Source organism: Corvus hawaiiensis, chromosome 20, assembly GCF_020740725.1.
Source record: "Corvus hawaiiensis isolate bCorHaw1 chromosome 20, bCorHaw1.pri.cur, whole genome shotgun sequence".
Taxonomy (NCBI): Eukaryota; Metazoa; Chordata; class Aves; order Passeriformes; family Corvidae; genus Corvus; species Corvus hawaiiensis.
Window position 1 is genome coordinate 4,637,770 of NC_063232.1, and position 23,713 is coordinate 4,661,482.

The 23,713-nt window shown below is 58.1% G+C and overlaps 5 protein-coding genes across 5 annotated transcripts; 3 read left to right on the forward strand and 2 right to left on the reverse strand.

Moving 5' to 3' along the window:
• The first annotated feature begins 2 nt into the window (after positions 1 to 2).
• Positions 3 to 5,490, forward strand: VTN (vitronectin). The gene is made up of 9 exons (XM_048324699.1): positions 3 to 235; positions 1,896 to 2,038; positions 2,507 to 2,626; positions 3,126 to 3,410; positions 3,517 to 3,656; positions 3,897 to 4,053; positions 4,178 to 4,327; positions 4,863 to 5,135; positions 5,306 to 5,490. Exons 2-9 carry the CDS (start codon positions 1,912 to 1,914, stop codon positions 5,422 to 5,424), a joined length of 1,371 nt encoding a protein of 456 aa, XP_048180656.1. The 5' UTR covers positions 3 to 235; positions 1,896 to 1,911; the 3' UTR covers positions 5,425 to 5,490.
• LOC125336304 (kinesin-like protein KIF12) lies at positions 4,560 to 9,876 on the reverse strand. Its single transcript, XM_048324698.1, is given in 17 exon segments — positions 4,560 to 5,713; positions 5,848 to 5,984; positions 6,087 to 6,223; positions 6,312 to 6,395; positions 6,478 to 6,661; positions 6,846 to 7,105; positions 7,193 to 7,297; positions 7,409 to 7,527; positions 7,607 to 7,742; positions 7,965 to 8,056; positions 8,302 to 8,437; positions 8,524 to 8,658; positions 8,784 to 8,859; positions 9,011 to 9,132; positions 9,214 to 9,292; positions 9,419 to 9,522; positions 9,524 to 9,876. Coding segments are annotated over 17 exon segments (2,106 nt in total). The 5' UTR covers positions 9,659 to 9,876; the 3' UTR covers positions 4,560 to 5,648.
• A 528-nt stretch (positions 9,877 to 10,404) lies between these two features.
• On the forward strand, positions 10,405 to 12,827 carry SEBOX (SEBOX homeobox). Its single transcript, XM_048325036.1, has 2 exons — positions 10,405 to 10,689; positions 10,818 to 12,827. Exons 1-2 carry the CDS (start codon positions 10,405 to 10,407, stop codon positions 11,064 to 11,066), a joined length of 534 nt encoding a protein of 177 aa, XP_048180993.1. The 3' UTR covers positions 11,067 to 12,827.
• On the reverse strand, positions 11,783 to 14,150 carry TMEM199 (transmembrane protein 199). Its single transcript, XM_048324945.1, has 6 exons — positions 13,928 to 14,150; positions 13,772 to 13,845; positions 13,602 to 13,691; positions 12,691 to 12,727; positions 12,283 to 12,395; positions 11,783 to 12,193 (listed from the first exon to the last, which is right to left on the reverse strand). Exons 1-6 carry the CDS (start codon positions 14,109 to 14,111, stop codon positions 12,098 to 12,100), a joined length of 594 nt encoding a protein of 197 aa, XP_048180902.1. The 5' UTR covers positions 14,112 to 14,150; the 3' UTR covers positions 11,783 to 12,097.
• A 113-nt stretch (positions 14,151 to 14,263) lies between these two features.
• POLDIP2 (DNA polymerase delta interacting protein 2) lies at positions 14,264 to 23,644 on the forward strand. Its single transcript, XM_048324789.1, has 11 exons — positions 14,264 to 14,448; positions 14,963 to 15,044; positions 15,633 to 15,730; positions 16,283 to 16,379; positions 16,853 to 16,928; positions 17,529 to 17,636; positions 17,874 to 18,010; positions 18,970 to 18,996; positions 19,182 to 19,307; positions 19,709 to 19,788; positions 21,279 to 23,644. Exons 1-11 carry the CDS (start codon positions 14,264 to 14,266, stop codon positions 21,391 to 21,393), a joined length of 1,131 nt encoding a protein of 376 aa, XP_048180746.1. The 3' UTR covers positions 21,394 to 23,644.
• The last annotated feature ends 69 nt before the right edge of the window (positions 23,645 to 23,713 follow it).

Genomic DNA, 23,713 nt, shown 5'->3' on the forward strand with positions numbered 1-23,713 from the left:
TCGGATGTGCTGGGAGGAGCAGCTTAAATCCTTGGCTCCAAAACCAGGTTGTTGCCAGGTCAGCCTGAGCCTTAAATTCAGGTTGATGTTTGGATGTGACAGAGTCGCTCTTAATCCTCTCTGAATCCGCTACGAAGGGACAGACAGAGGAAAGAGACATCATCCCACAGGGAAGCTCGGCAAACAAGGCATCCCGAGCAGCACAAAACTGCGGGAGAAGCTCGGCGCAGAACCAGTAAGGATTTTCCTGATAAATGATTGTTAATCAGGGGTAACCATACGGGCCGTTGCAGTGCAGAGCAGCAGAGGGGTTTGCTGCCCGGGGGCAGCAGAATTCAAACCATTCCCTTGGGCTTGTCCTGACTAGCCCAGAGAGCTTTGCTTTGCTTTGCTTTTAGTTTTGCTTTGCTTTGCTTTTTGGGAGGGATTTCCAGACCCAGCAGCCTGGGCTCTGGAACTGCAGCGGTTCCCAGGCTTGTCCTGGGGGATCAGTCGCATTTCCCCAGTTCTCCCCACTGGCTCTGCTCAGCCCTTGGCTGCAGGATCTCCCCGGGGCCACTTTATCCAACCAACCCCTCTCCTGGGATCTCCTCCTGGCAGAGAAGGGCTCGCTGAGCCTTCATGGGTCTGTGGCCGCTGGTTGGGAGCCTGGAGCAGCAGGAGGGAGCTTTGTCTTAGCTGATCAGCCAAAGCAGCTCAAACAGTGCCCAGCCCTTCTCCCCCAGAGCCTCCCGCAAGCCTGAACCCTCCCAGGGCTGTTGCCCCCCAGGATTGGTTCAACAGGGATGGGATGAAGCCGTAGTGCTGGCACTTGGGGACAATGCCAGCCCTGCCATAGCTGAGGCCAGGGGACAAGGAGTGGGGTGAGGGCTGCAGAAGTTCTGCCCCACAAGCCCGTGGCTGGTAGCTGCCCTCAGCTCCCCAGGGCTTCCAGGTGGAAATGCCTGTCTCAAAACCAATCAAAGCTCTTTCCAGCAAGATGCCAGGAGCAGACGATGCCAGGAACTGCCTGTGTCTGAGCTGGCAGAGGAAAGACCCCTGGGGAAGTGGGCACCCTGCTCGGGTTTCTCTCCCCCAAAATCTTGCATCACTTAAAGCCCAAAGCTGCACCACTCCTGCCCAAGGGCTGGGACAGATCCCATGGAGCTCCTGTCCCAGCAGAGACAGAAGAGGCAGAATTGCTGCAGCGTCATCTGTATTTGCTCCTTGCCCCTGATTAAATAAACATCCCAGAGTTTATCAGGAACTGCCAAAAGAGCTGAGTCGACATTAATTAGTAACTGAAAAGATTGGTTGGAAGGGGAATGACGGGAGCAAAATACACAGGCTTTTGTTTGCCTTCTGCAGTGAAAGTGCAGAGGGCTCCTGCCCCCGGCCACTCACCTCTGGCCTCTGGTTCCCGTGCACAGAGGTGGCACCTTCCCCATCCCAAACCACCGTGCCTTGGGGCTCCCCAGGTCTGTTCCCAGCCTTGACATTGAGAAAGCTGAAATCCCGAGAATAAGCCCTCCAAAATGGTGACATTTTGGGCAAACGTAAGCCCGGGGCTTTTGCCTTTATCCTCTGAGCATCGCTCCCCCATCCCACCTCATTTGGGTTTTTGTCTTGCCAAGACCAGGCTGGGAGGCAGCTGGGAGATTTTACACCATGAGGGATGTTATGGAACGAGTGTGGCAGGACCTCAAAACTGGTTCCTGGCTCTGGCCTGCTGTCCCTCCCCACTCTCTGAACAGTGCCCGACCTGCACCAGGGCTGGGGATGAGCTGCCTCTGAGCGTGGGGAGTCCTGTCCCCCCCAAACACACCAGGACTGTGGGGAAAGCTGAGTGGGAGATCATCTCTGCCCCTTTTCCCCTGTTCTGACCTTGGGCTGTTTGCTTTCTCCTGCCGGGGCAGGCTGAGCAAACAGTGGATGCTGGGGCTCTGCCGTGCTCCAGCCCGCACAGTCGCAGAAGGGCTGCGCTCCCGGACACACAGGATGAGGCTGCTCTTCCCTGCCCTTGTGCTGGCCCTGCTCGCCACCACCCATGCTGCAGAAGGTGAGCTTTAGCCAGCCAACTCCACACCAGGTGCTTTGGGGATGGAGCAAGAGCAGCTCCTGGGCTGATGGAGGGGCTGGGCAGCCTGGGCAGGGTGGGGAAGGAGTGGCTGGTGGCCGTGGACACACTGGCTGTACCCTGCAGCATGGGGAGAAAGCAATGGGGGCAGCATGGGTGTCAGTGGTGCCTTGGCAAATCCCTGCCCATCCCACAGTTGGGCTGCCAGCATGGAGCTGGGACCATGGCACAGCCTAGCCCGTGGCTCCCATCCCAGCAGGACCTGGGTGGGAGCAGGGCAAGGAGCCTCTGAAACCCCTGGTGATGGAGTTGACCATGAAGAGGTGGGGTACCCCCAACCAGGGCATCCCCAAGTTTGTTTTCACTCCTGGGGCTGGGCTGGGGGGGAGGCACAGGCCCCAGTGCCCCACCCTACATTACTCCTCCTGAGCTGTGGGGTGGCTTTTGCAGACTCCTGCGAGGGCCGCTGCGAAGAAGGCTTCGATGCAGGGCACAAGTGCCAATGTGACACCCTCTGTGTGTACTACCAGAGCTGCTGCAGCGACTACTCCACCGTCTGCAAAGCCAAAGGTACAGTCCCCATGGCCACCTTCCTGGCCAGGGAATGGGGTGGCTGTGGGTGCCCCACACTGTGGAGCTCAGAGGGTCTGTGCTGGGGCAGCTCTGCACCCACCCGTGCCCGCAGGATGAAGTCAGCACCAGGATTTGCTGCAGCACAAGGGGTTGTTGGGAGCTGGCTCATTGCCATCTGCAGTGTGGGATCTGTGCTATTTGGATAGATTGGACAGTAGGAAAAATGTATTCACTGAAAGGGTGGTCAGGCATTGGAATAGGCTGCCCAGGTGGAATCCCCATCCCTGGAAGTGTTCTGGAAAAAGTGTTCTTGTGGCACTTGGGGACATGGTTTAGTGTTGGCAGCGCTGGTGATCTTGGAGGTGATCTTGGACTTGGTGATCTTGGAGGGCTTTTCCAACCTTAACGATTCCATGATTCTATAAATCTGCACTGCCTGGGAGGGAGCATCTCCTGCACCCAAACCCAGTGGGAACCAACCTTCTCCCTCCTGCAGTGACCCGGGGAGATGTCTTTGCCTTGCCGGAGGACGATTACCTGGACTACAACCTCACTGTCGAATTCGTCACGGACGAGGTGCCCGTGGCAGACCCCACAGAGCTGCCCACGGTCCCAGTGCTGGTGGAGACCACGCCAGAGAGCAAGCCAAACCCTGAGGAGACACTGCCAGAGCTGCCTGGCACCACCCCAGACGGGCCCGAGGAGCCTGAGGAGCTGTGCAGCGGGAAACCTTTTGATGCTTTCACCGACCTGAAGAACGGTTCCCTTTACGCTTTCCGAGGTACTTTGGGGACCTTCCCCAGGCACGTGGGACACGCTGCCACGCTGTCACCCCATGCTGGTGTCTGCAGTCTCTCCTGCTGCCCCCACCTCTCCTCTCTCCCCAGGGAAGTACTTCTACGAGCTGGACAAGAGCAGCGTGAAGCCTGGCTACCCCAAGCTCATCAGTGACGTCTGGGGCATTGAGGGCCCCATCGATGCAGCCTTCACACGCATCAACTGCCAGGGCAAGACTTACCTCTTCAAGGTGAGCTGCAGGGGTACTCCGAGGGTGGCCAGCACAACCCACCCTATATCCCCTAATGGCACCTCCCATGCACCCACACACACAGTGGTTGCCAGATACCCCAAATCGCCGTGGCTGTTCTGGGACCCCAAGCAGCCACAGCCTCGTGATGGGGCTCCCCAGCATCCACTTGCTCCTCCTGGCAGACACATGGCTGGGGGATGTTGCACCCGTAACCCCTCTCTGTCCCCCACCCCCCAGGGCACCCAGTACTGGCGCTTTGATGACGGAGCCCTGGACCCTGGGTACCCACGGGACATCTCCGAGGGCTTTGAGGGCATCCCGAACAACGTGGATGCGGCGTTCGCCCTCCCCGCCCACAGCTACCATGGCAATGAGAGAGTCTATTTCTTCAAGGGTAAGAGGGGGCAGCCCCTTTCCTCCTGGCAGAGCCTGGCACCACTGGGCACAGGCAGGACACCCCTCTGCTGCTCCCCCTGCAGTGCTTGTCCCCCACTAACGCCCTGCTCATCCTCTCCTAGACAAGTACTACTGGTCCTACGACTTTGCCCAGCAGCCCACGCAGGCCGACTGCGAGAAGTCCTCCCCCTCCACGGTCTTCAAGCACTACGCCTTCATGAACCGGGACAGCTGGGAGGATGTTTTCCAGCTCCTCTTTGGCAGCAGGATGCGTAAGGGCTGGGCCAGCCCCCGGGGGAAAGGGCTGGCGGGTACCAATACAGCGGGCACTGACAGGGCATGAAGGATGCAGACAGCCAGGGAGGAGGGAGGGAGCAATACCTGGAGCCATCGTGTCCTGCCCAGGCCATGCACAGGAACCCCCTAGGCCACAGCTGCACCTCCCACAGAACCCCAATTCCCACGCACATTACCGAGCCCATCACCAGCCACCTCACACCACAGTGTCACTGCTGGGGACTGTTTATTATCACTGCAGCTGGAGATGCCACAGGAAAACCCCAGCCCTGGGCAAGGGGAATGAAAGATGGAGAGGAGGAGAAGGGGGGCTCAGCAGCACAAAGCTGATCCCAGCCAAAAGTGGGGTGGAGGGCTGCTCTTGGCTCTGCCTGGCCTGTGTCACTGTCACACATCCCATCCAGGCTGGGATCCTTTGGAGCATTCCTGTGGGTCTCAGAGCAGGTGCTGGCGGCTCAGCTCACCCCACACACTGCTGCCCCTCTCACTCGCCCTCTGCTCCTTTTCCAGCTGGGGCGAACGGCCCGTGGTACATCAGCCGGGACTGGCGGGGGGTGCCCGGCCGGCTGGACGCTGCCATGGCCGGCCGGCTCTACGTGGCCTCCCAGCAGCCCCGCAGGAGGAAGTCTCGCCGCCAGCGCAAGAGATACAACCACCACCGGTCACTGAATTTGGGATTCTGGAGCTGGCTGCAAAATGACCCCGACTCAGCAGGTGTTGAAAGCGATGGGCTGTCGGGCTCCACATGTGAGATGGTCCAGAGTGTCTACTTCTTTGTCGGAGGTGAGTCTGGCCCAGCAGGAGCCAGGAATGATGCGGGACCAGGGCTGCCGGGGCATGGGGAGGGCTCCTCTCTCTCTGCAATGTCCCCGAGCTCTGGGATGCAGTGGGAAGGTGCTGGCAGCTCCCCAGAGCTGAGGACAGTCCTGGCAGCCATGTCCCCTTTCCCCCAGACAAGTACTACCGTGTCAACCTGCGCACCAAGCGCGTGGACCTGGCGCGGCCACGCTATCCCCGCTCCATCGCCCAGTACTGGCTGGACTGCCCCCAGCCCGGGGAGGAGAGCACCTGATGGGATCCCCAGAGCCACCAGCAGCACAGCCTCAGCTAGACAGAAATAAACTGTGAGAGCCATGCAGGCTGGAGAGCTCTGTTTCTCCGTCCATCCAACTGTCTGTTCCATGGTTTGCGCAGTCCTTGCAGTCCAAGATCCCGTGTCCCCGAGGGCTGTGGTTGTCCCCCCAGTCTGTGCCATATCCCCGATGCTGGCCCCATCCATGGTGTGCCTGTGGCAGCTCAGATCTGCTCCGCCAGCCAGTCCAGTGCCTCTTCCCACTGGAGGAGAGGGACAGTGCCGGCAGCTGCCAGCGGGGAGCAGCAGGGTCAGGTCTCCATCTCCCCCCGGGTCAGTGCACAGCCCCACGTGTGAGTGGCTGTGCTGGGGATGGGTGCCCATCCAAGGCCCTGCCTGGTCTCCCACCACTGCCCCACTCACCTCTAAGCTCTGGCAATCCTGGCCACGGCGGTGCCGAAGGGATGACCCTCCCCTCGGGGCTGGGAACGCGCTCAGGGCCTGGCAGCTCCCGGTGGAGCAGGTGCTGCTGAGACAAGCTCCTGCTCCTGTCACGACTCCTGCCGTGAGAACAGATGAATAAACCCTGACCTACTGTCCCACCACCCCCTGAAACTCCAGGGAATTCCTGAGCTGCAGCTGATGCCCAAGGAATGACTCACCGCTTCCTCTGGTGCAGCTGGGAGTGCCTGTGGGACTGATGGGAGCCGGCCAGAGCCATGTCCTCCTGTCCGGGTGGCAGAACACCAGCACTTCCCTCGGGGGGGACTGGCTGTGGCATGGGGAGCACTGGCAGCACCTGGGGGTGAGCAGAGCGGTCATGGTGGCTGTGCCACCCCCGTGCCACACCTGTGCCACCTCCTCCAAAGAGACCCCTGGGGCTGTACCTGGGACATGGTGACATCAGCTGGCCTGGGGCAGCACTGTGGGCACCCTGGGCAGCTGGGATGGCTGGAGGCAGGAGGGAGCTTCTGCAAGAGAGGGTGGGTGATGTGTGCATCCTCACCCTGCTGTGGGCAGGATGACTGCAGACCCCAGGCCCCCCACTCTCACCGGCAGCTGGGGGACAGAGGTGGGTGTCGTGTCGGGCCGCCGGTGCCTCACTGAGTGGCCAGGGTGGACATGGGGGGTGCGGGCACTCCGGAGCAGGGGCTGGCTGTCACAGGAGCCGCGGGTGGCTCTGTGGGATGGGCCAACTGGGATGTCACCACTGGGCTCTAGGGACAGACGGGGCTGCCTGGGGAGCAGTGAGGAAGCAGGGCAGGGCACTGGCAGCCTCCAGAGAACCTCGGAGCCCTGCCCAGCCCCACAGACTCCCTGAGGGAGGCTGGTTGGTGCAGGGTGCTGCCCAGCCAGGGGCTCTGGCTGCCCTGCCAGCCCCTTGATCCCCTGTTCAGGGGTCCCACACAGGCCTCCCATACCTCATCTGCTCGTTCTCCACCACGAAGTCCCGCAGGAGACCGTAGAGGCTGGGCCAGGCTGGGGTTCCCTCGGGTGGGAGCTGCCCTGCGGGGCCATACCTGCCTCCCAAGCCCGACCATGCTTTTGGAGGGTTCCCTGGGACCTCTGTGCTCCCCACTGGCACCCTGGGCAGGCACAGCTGCTGGCGCAGGGAGAGGTTTTCCAGCTGCAGGGCATGGATTTCTTGCTCCAAGGTTTGCAGCAGCTTCTCCCGGGACACCTGGGAGGGGTGGGTGGATAAAGGGATGGGTCCGGCGGGTCCCAGCAGGGGGCAGAGGGGCTCAGACGGGTTCCCTGTCTGTGATACCCTGTTGGCCAAGGGTCTGGTGGTGACCCTCCGGGCACGGCTGGCGTAATGCAGCGTGCTCAGTGTCTCTGAGAGGCATCGTGAGGACGGGGAGATGCAGGCGACCTGCCAACGAGGAAGAGCTGCAGGTGAGCTGTCATCCAGAGGGTCACCATCTTTTTCCAGCCCTCCCCTCCACGGGGTGAGATCCCTGCCCAGCTTCCCCCATGGTTTTACCATCAGGGTGATGCCCGAGCCGCCCAGGGAGCGGGCCAGCAGCCGGGTGAGCTTGCTGTCCCGGTAGGGGATGTGCGTTCTCTTCCCTCGGGGTTTGGCCAACAGGGAGATGCAGTGTCCTGCCGGAAGCCACAAAGGATGTGACAGGGCTCCGGTGGGGGCCAACAGGGCTCCCAGGGCGGGTCCCCCAGCTCTTACCCAGCGCCAGGAGGCTGCGGTTGATGCTGTTGGCCTCCACGGAGAGCTCCCCGCTGGAGCCGGTCTCCTTCACCCGCTCGCTGCCAGCCAGGTCCACGAAGCACAGCGTGCCCTGCTTGCTGGGGCAGGCGCTGGCCTGGGGGACCCGAGTTGGGGAGGTGATGCTTTGGCCCCCGTCACCCCTTCCCCACGGCCCACAGCAGTGTCCCGACCGCTGGGTCTTGAATGGGACTCCCTGCTGCTCACTCCAGCCCCACCAATGTACCCTTGAGGAGAGCATGACCTGTTTGCAGCCCCGCGATGAGCCCTGACCCCCCCCCCCCCCCCAGCCCTCCCCTGGAACAGGATGTGCGCTCACGGCTCGGCTGTGGATGTGGATGGTCAGAAGGGCGTGGCTGCGGCTCGAGTGCCTGTTGAGGGCATGTGCCGAGGTCCGGCGCCTCTGGGATCCTGCCGGGGGAGGAACTGATTGCATGACACCCCAAATCCCTGCCCCACACCACACAGCATCCACTGCCCTCCACCCCCTGCCAGACGCGAGCCGGCCTTGGCTCTGCAGCAGAACGAGAAGCTGCTGGTTTTGGCTGCCATCAGCGCCCCACCAGCCCTGGGGACAGTCTGCGGGGGGCTGAATCCCCCCATACCGGGTCGAGCAGCCCCTGCACACGTCCAGCCCTGTGCCCGTGGCTCAGCACCTTGCAGGAGTAGGCTGACGATGGTCTCCAGGCTCTCGAATTCCACACTGAGCTGGTTCTCCACATAGAAGCCGCGGGTTTTGCTCCACCGCAGCGGCAGGGCACACGGTGGCCCCGGGCTCAGCAGGTCCCGGACCTGGGGATATGGCAGAAGGAAGGCACCGGGGGAGCGGGGCACAGGGTGCCAGCAGGCCCGGACTGGGCGGCTGCGCAGGCACTTACCTGTTCGTTGTAGATCTCCAGGTAGGAAGCACTGAGAGCCAGGGCAGAGCCACGGCTCCGGCTCTGCTCCAGGAGGCAGGTGAAGGACCTCTGCATCAGCCCCAGCAGGGCCGGGGCTGCCGGCTGGGTCTCGCTCTGCGGAGACGCCAGCACGGTGAGCGGGCACATCGGGCACACACCTGCTCCCAGAGCCTACGACCGGGAGGGAAGAGCCCATCCCACCACCAGGATCAGGTCAAATGGAGGGGACAGCGTTGTACCTGGGCGAGGGGTCCCATCAGGGTGTAGGTCTTCCCCGAGCCGGTCTGCCCGAAGGCAAAGACGGTGCAGGAGAAGCTGGGGAGGATGCGGAGCGTCAGGCACGGCCCCAGGCGGTGGCACAGGGATGCCACCTCCCGACACAGCCCCGGCAGTGCAAACGCGCCGGAAAGGCCCGGCGTGGGCTGGATGAGGGGCTGGGGTCCGCGGGGAGCTCTCCGGCACTCACCCGTCTATGGCCAGCTCCACCAGCTGCCTCATCCCGCTGCCTTCGAACACAGCCTCCTGCGAGGCGCCGGCATCGAACACGGCGCTGAAGCCAAAGGTGGCATCGTGCCTGGCCGCGCTTACCTGGCCGTGGGGACAGCGGCGGCTCAGGGGGTGCCGCACCCCTTCCCCCTGCCCACACCCCGGCGGGGAGGTGACACTTACGTGGACGGCGCCGTCACCGAGGCTGTGCACAACCTGCCGGTCACCTCGCCGCGTCTCTGTGCAGGTCAGTGGCCGGACCCTAATGGTGGGGGTGGACAGGGACACAGAGGTGTCGCTACATGGGGACCCTGGGGAGCCCTGCCGTGACCTTGCCCCAGGCAGGGAGGTTCCTGCCGCGTCCCTGAGCCCTTTCGCCTCCTCTTACCTTAGCACCACTCTCAGGCGCGTCTCTCTGCCCTGCACGGGGCCCTCCCGCTCTTCTCCAGGGCTCCTTTGGGGAACAGAGGGCAGCAGGGTGGTGGGTGCCCCCCAGCTGGGGGGGCTTCCCGCGGACACCCCGGGGGCTGGGGTAGAGGGACCCTTGGTCATGCTGTGCTCGCACCGTCCTCCCACCTCCACTGTGCCCTGAGGCCTGGCGGGGGACAGAGCTCAGGGTCCCCGCCATGTCGCCGCAGAAGGACGGTCCTGTCCCCCCCAGCCTTTTTGGGGTGCCGCCCCCCGCTGCCTGTATCAGTCGGGCAGTCACTGCCCAAGTCCGGCTGCTCCAGGACGGGCTGGCCTCTGTCTCCTCCGCCTCCCCGACAACTTACGGTCTCTCCTGGCCTCGTGGGAGTGTTCTGGGCCGGGGGTCCGGCTGGGGGTGCCCGCCCCGTTCCCCCTCTTGTTCCATGCGCCCCCCAGCACCCGGTGCTCGGGGTGCCCGCAGCGCCCGGCCGGTCCCGCGGGAGCCACCGGCAGCCGGCCCCGGCTGCCCCGCGCAACCGGTACCACCGCTCCGGTTAAACATTGACCGGTGCCAGCCCTGCGGGAGAGCGGCGGTCGCACGGCGGGGGACGAGCGGAGGAGGGCGGGGAGCCGGGGCAGGGGACGCAGGGGGCGGGTGGCAGGTGGGTACCCGAGCCCTGGGATCCTCACGGGCCCCACCGTGCCCCGACGGCGGCGCGGGGGAGACCTGTACGAGCAGCTGGTGGGGGTCCTGGTCCTCTGGGATGCTGGGGGAGACCCTCCCCGAGTCAGTCGGGACTCTCGGGGCGCTACCATCGGGGGCGCAGAGCTGGGACCGGCCCCGGGAGCCCTTGGGAAGGGCTGGGGGGGGACAGCACCGCCCGCTCGGGGCGGTCCTAGCCCGCCGGGGGGGACCCGGGGGGGATAAAAGCCGGGGCGGCGGCAGGACCGGGGGAGCCGGGCAGGATGAGCGCGGCCCCGGGCACCTCCCGCGCCCCGCAGCCGCTGCTCCGCTTCCCCGACGGGGCGGGCGGGCCGGGCGGCGGGCGGGCGGCGGGGGGGGGCGGCGTTCCGGGGCCGTGCCCCTGCCCCTGTCCCTGCCCGGGGGGGCCGCGGAAGCGGCGGCGGACCACGTTCAGCCGGGGGCAGCTGTCCGAGCTGGAGCGGGCCTTCGCCGCCGTGCCCTACCCGGACATCGCCACCCGGGAGCGCCTGGCCGAGCTCACCCAGCTGCCCGAGGCCAAGATCCAGGTGAGGGCAGGCGGGACCCTCCCCTCCACCCCTTCCTCCTTCCCTCTCGGGGCTGGGGTTCCTTGTCCTCCGCGGGGCCACCCCGTCGGGGCGCTGTCGGTGTCTCATGGCTCCCCTCGCCGTCCCAGGTGTGGTTCCAGAACCGCCGCGCCCGCAGGATCCGCAGCGCCAAGCCCGAGCCGCCGCCGCTACCGCCGCTGCCGCCGCCCGGGGAGCGGGGTCCCCCCGCGGCACCCCCCGACAGCAGCACCCCGGGCCCGGCCCCTGCCATGCCGCCGCCGGGATCCCACAGCCCCGCTCGGGGCCTCCCCACCTCGCTGGGCTCCATCTCCGACCTCATCTACAGCGCGGCCATCACCAACCTGGGCGAACCGTAGCCGTGGCAAGGACCCCCGTGTTCTAGGGACCCTCCTGGCACCGCGGCCCCCCCCCCCCCCCGGATTAGCGCCACGATTTCATTAGGGTGTGGAATTACTGCCGGTCCCGAAGGCTCCGAAGATGTCATCCAATATCCTAAATGCCGGTGCGGCCGCAGCAGGGGCAGCTCCCCATCACCCCTCTAATACCGACTAATCTTTTGGAAAAAATACCTTAATCTGAGGCCGTATCCACGGATGATTGTGGCGCGGCCGCCCCTAATCCGCAGGCACGTTCGCAGGTGCCGGCAGATCTCCCTGGGTCGGATATTAAACCGTGTTTCCAGAGGGGCTTAGCTGCCATCAGAGCATTAATCACTGTGTCCAGCCCTGGCAGAGCGCCCACCCGGCAGGTGTCCGGGTCCCCAGGGCCTGACGTGGGTGTCCCCTCCCCGCTGTGGGTGCACCGAGCTGGCTCTGCTCTGCCCCATGGCACCTGAGAAACCCCTGGGCTCAATGTTGAGCGGTGTTCCTTGCCTATGTCCAGAATCTGGGCACCCTATGGCAGGGGGTTGGGAGCACCACGCATCCCTCACTGTGCAGGCAGAGGAAGGTTTGGACAGGAGATGGAGCAGGATGCAGGATGCAGAGGGAGAGGGAAGATTCACATCTCTGCAGTGTGTTAGATGCCACATCAATGTTTCTCACACCAACAGACATCTCCTGACATGCAGGAAGAAGGTTATGAACACACAGTGTTATTTATTTCCAGAATAAAAGGACAGGAACTTCCCAGGAAAACAGAGATGGCAGGAACTGATGCCTCTCTCCCTGCTGGAGTGGTCAGAGTCCACAGCCATTGCCTCTCCTGTTCCACAGCTCTGGGATTTCCAACCCATGATTCATTTCAGGAGCAGGAAGCAAAGGACGAGCCTGAGGAGTGCAGCAGTCTTCCCACAGCAGGAACAGGTACAGACAGGAGAAAACCTGTCCCAAATTAGCAGCTCCTGGGGAGGACAAAAAGCCTCCAGCACGAAGCCTGCAGTTCATGGTCATAGCTTGCCAAGGTCCCCTTCGAGGGTCCGCACCATCACATACAGCTCGGCCAAGCCCACCACTGAGGCCACAATGACGGCTGACAGGACACGCTGGGGACACAAAAGAGAGAGGGGTGACCCTGGGGGTCCGGCCTGGCCAGCACAGAGGGGCTGCCAGGGGGCTCTGGGGCCTTGCTCACCGCCGCTGTCTCTGCGAAGACGTACTGGCTGCCCAGGTACGTGCAGGCAAAGGCGGCCACCACGGTGACAATGAAGTTGAAGATGGTGATGACAACGGCTTTCACGGAGCGAACTGGTGGAGAGAAGGGTAAAGTGATTGATTTTACATAAGGTTGGGGAGTAGGGCTGGGGACAAGGTGTGATTGGGGCTACCTCAGCTGGGATGTGTAATCCTGGAGGAGTCACACGCTTGGTGCCTCCAGAAATATTGGTAAGAATGACCAAGAGGCTCCTTCATTCAAGGAACACTTTAGTGCATGAAAACCTTCTGGTGAGATATTCCAAGAGGGAAGGGCTGTTACCAGCTGGAGATGGAACAATTCCCATGCCTGACCTGGCTTGTGCCAACAGGACAGGAAGACACTCACCTTGCCTCCCAAATTCAGCCAATGGCCCGTTCATCTCCTGAAAGAAGGGATTGAAACAGCTTGTGATCGCTTGTATTTTAATGTTAGTAATAACATTACTACTGTATGTGCAGAATAAAAGCAATGCCAATGCCCTGTCCTGTCGCCAAGACTGTGAGGTTTTGGGGTGCCCTGGTACTGGGTGGGTGGGCTGTGGGGGAGCAGCAGTTTCACAGCACACAGGTTTCTCTGAGATTTTGCACAAGCTCTGGTAAAACCATCCCAGATTATAGATCACAGCATGGTTTGTCCTGGAAGGGACCTTAAAGACCATCCCTGCCATGAGCAGGGACACCTTGCACCAGACCAGGTCAAACCTGGAGCGGTCAAGCTCAGCAGAGAGCAAAGCAGATCTTCCCATGAGAGTTAATGTGCACATGGATGCCAGGTACAGTGTGGAAGGACAGAATGGGATCACAAGGAATGCCAGCAGAAAGGGATGCTGACTTGTCTGAGCAGTCACCCAGCCAGAAGATCCCAGCTCTCCCAGGAAAGAATGAGTGCCCACACGTTATCCTGTATTTTCAGCTTTTACCTTGACATGAATGAGGCAATTTTAAAACTATGACAAAAATTTAACCAGCACAGATGCTCCCTGTCAAACATTTATGGCATGTGCTCAGTCTCCCAGAACAGAACCTGAGATCTTTGGCACAGTGAGCAGTTCCCAAAACTCGGTATTGTCTAATTCACCACCCTGTTAACCCTGTCCTACCTCTGTCCTCAACACCGCATCTGTTGTCCCCGGTGTGTTTACCTCCAGTGCCTGCCACATCCCCTCTCCACTGCACTCACTCAAAGGGGAAAATCTCCTTTGCTCTCAGGTGTTTGAGGGATGAATCCCGGCAGCAGGCACCGCAGCAGCCCCTCACCTGCCCGGTGATGTTGCGGGTCATCCGCTGGTACTCCTCGTGTGCCAGCTTAGCCTTGATCCGCTCCAGCCGGGCCACCAGCTCGGGGTTCTGGGGAAGGCACAGACCCACCGTGAGGGCCGGGAGCCGCCGCCGCCTCCTCCCGCGACTCCTGCCCGGCCCTCCCTTACCCGCGGCGGCACCGGCACCTCGGGCAGGTGGATCTCGCATCCTTCCAGCAGCTCGTGTAGGTGCAGCGGGGACCCTGCGGGCGGGGGACGGGGCGGTCACGGTGTGATCGGGGCGGTCACGGTGCGACCACGGCGCCCCGGCGCAGCGCGGCCTACCTGCCTCCCTCAGCGCGGCGTGCAGCCTCCGCAGCAGGCTGAAAGGCACCAGCTCTCCATCCGCCGCCAGCGCCGCCTCCAGCTCCGCCTCCAGCTCATCCCGCAGCCCAGCGGGCAGCGCTGCCAGCTCTCCGGCCCGCACCGCCCGCCGCAGCCGCGGCCCGGCTCGCAACGACGACGCCATGTTGGGCCCGGCCGGCGTTGCCGGGGCGACCGAGGGATGGGGGTGGGAGGAACCATAGAGACGGCGGGGTGGGGCGGAGCGGCGCGCGCGGGGGGCGGGGCGGGGCGGAGCGGCGCGGGCCGCGCGGGGCACTGTGGGCCGCGGGCGGTGGGATGTCGGGCGGCGCGGCGCGGCGGTACGTGGCGGCGGCTCTGGGCCGGGCCCGGGCCCGGGCCCGCGGGCCGGCCCCGCTCTGGGAGCCGCCCCCCGCCCGCCACCTGCGGGCCCTGGGCCCCGGGGGAGCCGCGGTGCTCCCGCTGCCGCTGCTTTTGCCGCCGCGGCGGCACCTCTCGTCGCGGTGAGGCCTGTGAGGGGTTGGGGGGGGGCGCAGGGTTGGGGTTGTTGGGGGGGGCTCGGGGAGACAGGCGGTGAGGGGGTGTTTGAGGGTGATTGGGAGGGGGTGAGGGCTCGCAGGAGGTGTTTGGGGTGCGGGTAGTTGGGGAAAATTGGGAAGGAGTTAGGAGGCTGTGAGAGGGTGTTTGGGGATGAGGGTGATTGGGAAGGAGTTGGAGTGTGGGTTGGGGGGTGGTGAGTCACTGGGGGAAGACTGTGAAAGAGTTGGGGGGGTTGTCAGGGCAGAGATATGGGGGATTGGGCTGAAGGGACAGCTGTGTGAGGGCATCCAGGGCAGTTGGGAAAGGGGGGACTGGCAAAGGGTGGAGGGCAGAGGAGGGAGTGAGATTGGGCAGCCCAGTGCATAGTGGGGCTCTTGTGGGGTACCCGAGGGAGGCACAAGGTGGGGAGCAGTGTCCCCCTGGCCTGGGGGCTGCTTCAGCCCCTGCAAACCCTCCAAGCTGCCTCTCTGCTCCAAGGAACCGTCCCGAGGGCAAAGTGCTGGAGACCGTGGGGGTGTTTGAGGCCCCGAAGCAGCATGGCAAATATGAGACAGGCCAGGTAGGTGGTTCAGGGTGGGGCACAGCTGACCCTGCAGGCTGGTGCCACAGGGATTGGGCAGCCAAAGGATTTCCCATAAGGAAAATCTCAGCAGCAGCAGGCCAGGAGTTTCACAGTTCAGTGTTCCTTGTCTGTGCTGTGTCTGCAATTTGTCAGTCATCTGGCAATAGCAGGTTGATAAGAATCTGCAGCACAACGCAACTGCTGGACAATGGCATTCACTCTACTGGTCTTGTTTTGGGGTTTTCTCCCTCAGGAATTCAAAGAGACAACCACTAAATTTGAGAAATAACAACTACACTTGTAATTCCTGTCCTTAAGGCTCTCAGATCTGTTTCTGAGCAGTCTCTCCTTTCTGCTGCTCTATTACTGCATTACTGGTTTAGTCCTTCCCTTCTACAGGATAGAGATGACATGGATTTCTCCTCTCATCCCAAACTGTGTTCCTTCTTTCTGCTCTGGGTAGTCACAGTGGTGATTGTCCCTGTATCCCCATCCCACACATTAAATCCTTTGTAAATGTTTGTAGTTTTACCTCAGTTAACAGATTTTCAAAATGATTCAACTGTAATTATTTGTTCCTTCCAGCTCTTCCTTCACAGTGTGTTTGGCTATCGAGGAATAGTCCTGTTTCCCTGGCAAGCCAGGCTTTATGATCGGGATGTGGCTTCTCCTGTCACAGAAAAGTAAGGATTTGAGGATTCATTCTGGTTCATGTTGTCATACTGTTACATTTACGTTTTGTAGTGAGTTTCCTTTTTGGGGTAAACAAGTGTTTTTAAGGAGGGCAATGGGTCTGTTTGTATGAGTGTAAACTGGGAGAGGTGCTTGAAGAGGAGATGCTTCATTATTAAGTACTGAGTATTAATTTTGTGTTAATTAGAGATAGGATGGAAGTATGAAGGGTGAAAGTGTGTGTGTGTGAAGGAAATAAAAATCAATTAAAAAATCATGCTCCTGTCACTTTGTATTCTACAAAAATCCCTTTTTGAGTTAGATCCAGCAGGAAGAACCTCTGAGCTGTTGTGCCTGTGCCAAACACCTCTCGTGGTCATCTCAGCTCGTCTGTCATTGTGTGGGTGGCTGATGAGGCTTTGGTTTGGGTGCAACCAAATGATTACAGGCTGTGAAATGTGACTTCAAAAAAAAAAAAATCATTGTTTATGAGTACTTGGTTCTGGTAACAAGAATTTGCTTCCATCCTGTGCTTGAGCTCAGAGTTCTGCTTTTCTCTTTAGGAGCGAGAATGTGGCAGGCCATGGTTCCAAAGAGGTCAAGGGCAAAACACACACTTACTACCAGGTGTTAATAGATGCCCGGGATTGTCCACATATAGTAAGTAATGAGCAATCTTGCTATTGAAACTTGAGTATCTTCTCCTACATGAGTGGTTCAGAGGGACAGGCACTGAAAGAAAATGGCTTTGGTGGCTAACTGGATTGGGTAGGATTTTTGGATAAATTTATTCTTCAAGGTATATTTTTCCCTGAGAAAGATCATCTGGAAGGTCATGTGGCTGTTTTCTGGATCGTGTTTCCCCTTTCCAACCTCCTTTCCTCTTCCTGGTGTCATTCCTACACTGTTGCACACAGGTCATTGGGAATGTGGGCTGCAGCACTGAAAATGCTCTTCGCTTGTTTGAGTGGAGAGTTAGCCTAGAGGAATTAAATGGAGAGAAGTTCTGAGGTGAATTGGTTCGACGAAATAAACATTACGTGCTTTATAAACCCCAGTAGTGAACTGAACTATGACTGGAAACTGTCCTGCAGCAATCCACGCAGAAAGACATAAACCTCCCTGTTTCTCAGTCCCAGAGATCACAGACGGAAGCAGTGACGTTCCTGGCAAATCATGATGACAGCAGAGCCCTCTATGCCATCCCAGGTGAGCAAAACTCCTGCAGCCTCTGACTGTTGTGAGGTGAGGTCAGAAAAGTCATCAGTGGTCAACTCCTGCCAGAGAAGCAGCAGTTCCTGCAGGACATTCTGTAGTGGATCTGTCCATAGCTTAGGGCTGTGCTGGAGATGACAGAGTGACTAAAGTACAGGAAGCCCTTTGCATAGCTGGAAGCTGGGCACTCTGTGATCAGACACAGACATGTCTGATTTAAATCAGAGCTCTTGAGTCACAGATCCCATACCAAGCTGCATATGGGCTGTTCTACTTTGTCACCAGGACAGCTGGATTTATTCCTGTCCTGGGCATTTCCTGCCCAGAGTGCTTTTGGGGCAGTGCAGGCACTTTGCAGGGCAGTGTGTGTTTATCAGAGGAGTCACTCCATGAAAAATCTCACAGGAGAACACTGCCAAGAGTTATTCCTGGCACGTCTCCTCCATTCTTCCTTGCAGTTGTGATATTAGCTTTGGCTTCTGCTGCCAAAATCCTTTTCCTAACTTCTCACTAGTGTGATCAATTTTTCTGCCAGGAGACTTCTGAGCTGCTCTTTGGTGGGGAAGTTCAATGGCTTTTGGGTTTCTTTTTCAGGTTTAGACTATGTAAGCCATGAAGACATCCTTCCCTACAGCTCCACTGATCAAGTGCCCATCCAGCATGAGCTCTTTGAGAGGTTCCTCATGTACGACCAAACAAAAGGTAAATTCTGGCTTCACAGGGAATTCTTCAGAGCCACGTGCTTGCAGTGCTCTAGAACAAGTACCCAAACCCCATCATCTTGGATATGGTATAAAAATCACATCTACCTTGGGGTTTGTTACAGTGAAGCTGCCTTTGAATTTTTTTAAACTATGTGAAAGGAATTGTTTTGAGGGAAGAGCACTCCAGCTACAGTGTTGCCTCTCCCCATGAAACCTCACCTTTCCCTCCCCACAGTCCCACCTTTTGTAGCAAGGGATACTCTGTGTGCGTGGCAGGAGAAGAACCACCCCTGGCTGGAGCTCTCGGATGTGCACCGAGAAACCACGGAGAACATCCGTGTCACCGTCATCCCTTTCTACATGGGCATGAGGGTAAGTCTGGCCTGCTCTGTTCATTCTGCCATTTGCTTCACTGGCATGTTTTTGTAAGACCAGTTTGCTGCCTGAAGGTACTTTCTGCATACTGAAGAAGTGACATTTAACCACAGTTGCAGTTTCGTTCTCCTGGGTATAAACATGAAATTGTTTTGTCATGTATTTTTGGAGAACAGCTCCTGCATATTGGCTTTTGCTGGTTATCAGTAGGATGAGAAATAACCTGTAATGTTCTGCACAACGGTGCTAGCAAGATATTTAGGAAGGCTTGTGAATTGGTCCTGTTACTGCCTCAGTCACGTGAGGTGGCACTGGGGCCATCTGCTCTGTAACAACAGACACGTCTGTTATCCTGCCCAGTGATGAGCTGGGGTTGCCTGCCTGTTTCCTGCCTCTAGTTTGGCTTAGAGGGTTTGGCTAAAGCCTTCTGGGTTTAGCTGATAACCATGTGCTCTTTATAGCACAGAACTCCACGTGGACCATACAAAATAATGCGGCTCCAACAGACTCCTGAGTGGGAGAGCTGGGAATTCCCACAGCAGTTTGATTTCTGAGCACGGCTGATGGGGAGCCTGAGCTGTGGCAGGTGCACATTTTGGTGTGGATTTGCAACTTTTGTGGAGTCCAGCTGATGTTTGTCCTAAAACAGGTGCCCGAAGGCCAGGAAAGGGGTGTTTCTAGATCTGTAGAAAGTGCATAATTAACATGGAGATGAACCCTGGGTTGTCACGGGATCCTTGCAAATCTCCCACCTCATGATTACTTTAGAGCACAGCCAGTGCCAGGCTCTGCTGATGGAAGGCCTCGGAGAGCAGCTGTCTGTGCTCATGTGAGTTGTCTGCGTCACCCTGGCACAGAGTGAGAGCCCCTGTGCTGGTGCTGTGCTGACAGCTGAAGAGGTTTTTGGCACCACGTGTTCAAGGGCAGCTGCTAAAGTCTTTTGTTTCTCTTGACAGGAAGCCCAGAATTCCCATGTCTACTGGGTAAGTGCCTTTTGTGTCATGGAACAGCTAAAGGGAAGGAGTTTATTTGCTGTGGCATCACTGCTGTGTGATAAGCTCTGAGGGAGAGTAGCCCTTGCCTGGAAACTGTTTCCCAGCATCAGCTGTGGGTTATCAACTGGTTGCAGCTGATTCCAGCTCTTGATAAGAGTCTTTCTTCTGTCCAGTGGCGCTACTGTATTCGCCTGGAGAACCTGGACAGTGAAGTAGTGCAGCTCCGAGAGCGACACTGGAGGATATTCAGCTTGTCTGGCACCTTGGAAACAGTCCGGGGCCGTGGGGTTGTAGGAAGGGTAGGTACCACACAGCTTTTTTTCGGGGAAGCATGGCCCTTTGCTGGAGTCCTCTCGCTTGCTTGGGTGGATTGGCCAGTAAATTGCTTAGTGGGCACTGGAAATAGATGGAGTGGGAAACCAGCAATGAAGAAAGTCACGTGAGCTTTTCATCTGTTGTTTGCATGAACTGAAACTTCACACTGAGTATTGGAGAATGATCCTAAATGACTGGTGATGGGAAAACTGGAATAATAACGGGATTCTGGCACTACTCAGTTTGCTGTGTAATTGGCAGTGGTGCTGGGCTGTGGGTCTGTGGTTGTTTCTTTTTTTTCCCCTGCTGTATAAATTTCCTCTTGATGCCTGTCTGGGGTAGAATGTTAAGATTGCTGATGCCCAGTGGTCTCTTGTCTTCTCAGGAGCCAGTTTTGTCCAAAGAACAGCCAGCATTTCAGTACAGCAGCCACGTCTCCCTGCAGGCATCCAGTGGTCACATGTGGTAAGAAGCCCTTATTGCTGCTGTACAGTGTTTTGGCTGTAGGATCCCCCAGCAGCGAGCTGGGGTGCAGTTTGCTGCCTGGGGTTGTGGCTGAAAGCTGGGTGGAAGTGGACTGGACAAGGGCATATATGGTAGCTAAAATTTGGTGAGCTTTTCTATAGCTGTATCCCAGTTAGTGTTAAGATGATCTGTTGGTTCTCTGCACCAGGAGAGGTTCCAGGATAATGTATCCTCCTGCTGTGGTCTGTGCTAGACTGGATTTAAAGACATGAAGCAGTTCTCCCTTTTGGTCCTGGGTGCAAGAGCCGAGGCCTTGTGCTGATCATTCCCTCAGCAGCAGGGGTGTGTGCTCTGGTGTCCCTCTCTTGGGAGAGGATTGGGCTTTAACTCCATCCCTGTGCACTTCTGTGTCAGGCGTTGGCATGCAGGGGTTTTCCCAGTTTAGACCAGATAAGGCCTTCAGTCTAACTGGTGTTTAAGTCTCTTCTTCTGTAAGTGCAGGGAGGGAAATGCCCAGCTGAGCTGTTATTTTCTTGTGCCTCGGGGTTAAAGCAGTTTCCCTTTATTTGCCTTTTGGCTTATTTAGTGCCACCTCTGTGTGGACAAGGATTGCACAGCCACCTCTTGCCTTCTGTATGACAGGTCTTCCTGCATTTTTTAAGTAAATCTCCTTCAGAGTTAAGCTGCCTTTGAGTTGGGAAAAGCAGGAGAGCAGCTCTTTGCATACAGGGAATACCATGTTTGCCATGTGAAGCGTTTTGAGTTGCCCGAATGGATGCCCTGGGGAGATAAAACCAGATGGTTTTATCCAGAGGTAGTTCTTCCCTCTCTGCATACATCCTGGCGAGAAAGAGACAAAGGTTCTGCAGCTCAAAAGCTGCTCAGCTTGACTTCTGGTGTTCAGTTGTGTCTTCTCTGTCCTGAGAACCTGTTAATTTATCTCCACAACCCTCTTGCCCATGTCATGTTCTGCAGTACAGTTGTCTGTAGTTGAGAGCAGCAAACAAATGGTTGTACCAGGACAGGCAGGTTCATTTCTGACGTGCAAAGCCGAAGCTATTCTAAATTACATCTGAGGGGATTTCTTCATGTCATACACAACCAGTGGAGCTCCTGCTAAGAAATACAAATCTGAGTTAACGTGTAACCAGCTTGTAAAAATAGCTCAGATGGCTCTGTCTCCTGGGGAGTGGGAGTTGTGTAAACACTGCTGCAGGTGCGTGGAGGGTGCTTGACTCCTGTGGGCTGCAATCATCACAGCTTTGTGCAGGAAATGTGTTGGTGATGTGATGTAAAACTGCCCAGGAGTCCTCCATAAGTGAGTCATCTTGGCAGCAGATGTTCTGCAGCTGAGCCATGTCCTTGCTGCTGGACCAGCCTTGCAGATGGACCCTGAGGATATGCAAGAGCTCAGGTCTTACCTTCTTGCTCATCCTTCCTAGGTGTGTCTGTCCCTGGCCTCAGCGTGATCTCTGCCATTATTTTTGCAGGGGCACTTTTCGATTTGAGAGGCCTGATGGCTCCCACTTTGATGTCCGAATCCCACCCTTTTCCCTGGAAAGCAACAAAGATGAGAAGACCCCTCCCTCCGGCCTTCACTGGTAGATCAGAGCGAGTGCCCAGACCCACGGAGGCCTGTGTGTGTTGTAGACCTTTGCCTCTTTATGCTGCAGCCAAGAACACGGAGCTTTTAAACATTTTAAACCATTTTTGTTTTAACTGTTGTCTGACAGGGAGGCTTTTTTTGGAACTTTACTACTGGCTCTCTCAGGCTGCTTGTAAAACATAAGCTGTGTTACAGGTAACCTTTCCCTCTGTGGCACCTGCTGGGCTTGGGGGATTTAGATCTGTGCTGCTGCAGAAGACTGGCTCCCCCTCAGCAGGCCTGGACCCTTTCCAATGTGTTGTGACTTCTCTGCAATGTGAGGTTTCTCTAATAAACTGGCCCTTCCAGTTGCAACCAGTCTTCCTTCCTAAACCAAGGCCATGCCTTTGCATCCAGCCGGTCCCAGCTTGTTGCTCCCTCCCGTGTGGAGTCAGCCCAGAGTTCTTGCTGCTTCAGAAGGAGCTGCTCTTCCTTTAGGGAACAGGAATGTGAGCTCAGCTTTCCTGCAGTGAAGCTGCTTTTTGGGATTCAGCCAGGGTTGGAGCACCCTGTGAGCTGCACTGCTCGTCACACAGCTTGTCTGGGCTTTGTGCTGTGATACAAACCCTGGTTTTTTTAGAGAAGAGGGTGCAGAGGGGACAAAGTGGGTGACAGATGGTGCTGAGCAGGTGCTGTCACGGTGTCCTGTGTGTGCAGAGCACCAGGCTCTGTGTTGTGATGGTACAGGAGAGCTGAAGGGAGCTCTTCCCCTGCCAGGGCTTTGCTTTGCTGCAGGGATTTCCATCTCAGCTGCTGGAGGGTTCTTCCCTGCTCACACTGTGGCTCCATCCATATTTCCTTGGTGGTTTCAGCTTGACAGGAATGCTTGTTTTCACCTGGAATGCTGTCAGCCAGTGAGGCAGTGCTTGGCTTTCTGCTTGTGCTTGCTCTGCTTGGCAGGTTGTGATTTTTTTGGTAGCCTGTGTCTGGAGGGCCCTGCAGGACTGTGCAGGTCAGTGAAATCCCTGGAAGATGACAACATATGGACGTGTGGGAAAGCCAGAGCAGCTCTCAGCAGCTCTGAGGATTGCAAGGATCATCAGCCTCCATGGTGTGGGACCCTTCTGGCTGTCCCTGGGTTTCCAGACTTCAGGGTGTTTCAGAGGCAGAAGTATTTGGCTTTGTGATAACCTTAGGAAAGAAAGTTTCCAACCTTCCTCCTTCCCCTAGTCTTGCTTAAATGACAAGGCATAACTAACTCACGGGATGTTTTCCTTGATTAAGATGTATCTCAGTTATTCCCTCTTCCCTGGAGACTCCTCTGAGCAGCCTCTTTGCCTTTGGCTCTGCAAGGCAGAGCTGTGGCAGTGCTGTGGGCTGTCTTGGCTAATGGACAAAAACAGCCTTTGGGAGAGACTCTCATGCTGTCCCACAGCCAGTGGATTCCTGTACAGAGAGACTTAATCACTGCAGTGTTCATCTGTCACCAGTCTAATTTTGTGTCTTCCTTCCTCTCAGGTAGTACATGCTCGTATTTAGAGTTTCAAAGGTCTAAACAGCCAGTCTGCTTTTAGGGGTAGGAAAGGATCCCTAAAGACCAGTTCACAGCTGACAACCCCCCATTGCTGCTCTCTTGCTGATTTCCTCTCAGGAGGAAGAGGTGGGAAGATGCCTCAACTTCAGAGGCAGCAGGAACCTCTAGGAACCTGCTTTTCCCTTCCCATGCAGTTGCTCAGTCGGGATGGGAGTAGCAGCTGCCCTGCCTCCTCCTCGGGCTGCTTCAGCTTTACTGGCAATTGCAGCACCCCCGTGAATGTTTAACTTTGCCCCTCACCCGCGTTCCTGGGGTGTTGTGGCCCTAATGCTTCCCGTAACCAGCGGAGAGCTGCATCCCTAAGGGATGGAGTGATGCGGGGGCAGGGGCTCTGCTGCGTTGTTTGGGGTGATGTCCCATCGCGGCTGGGTACTGTGCTGTGGCCTGTGCCCAGGAACAGACATTCCTGGCTGGATAATGATTGGCAAGACCGAGGTCACGGCGCTGCCGGTAGCAGACGGGCCGGGGCACGGTAGGAATGTTTCCACTCCATCAGGCTTTGCGGAGGGAGCAGCGCCGACCTGCCCTGGGGCCTGGGCGCGATGCCAGAGGCTGGGCAGGGCCTTTCCCCAAGTGCTTCATCCCTCGGGACCCTTCCCGGAGCGCGGCCGAGCCCCGTCCCCCCTCTCTGTGTAAATACCTGTACAAAAGAACCAACCAATAAACCGCTGAACGAACGGCTCTGGCTCCCGCCCCTCATTGCCCCGCGGCGCTACGGGCACCAACCCCGCTGTTCGTCCCTCCCT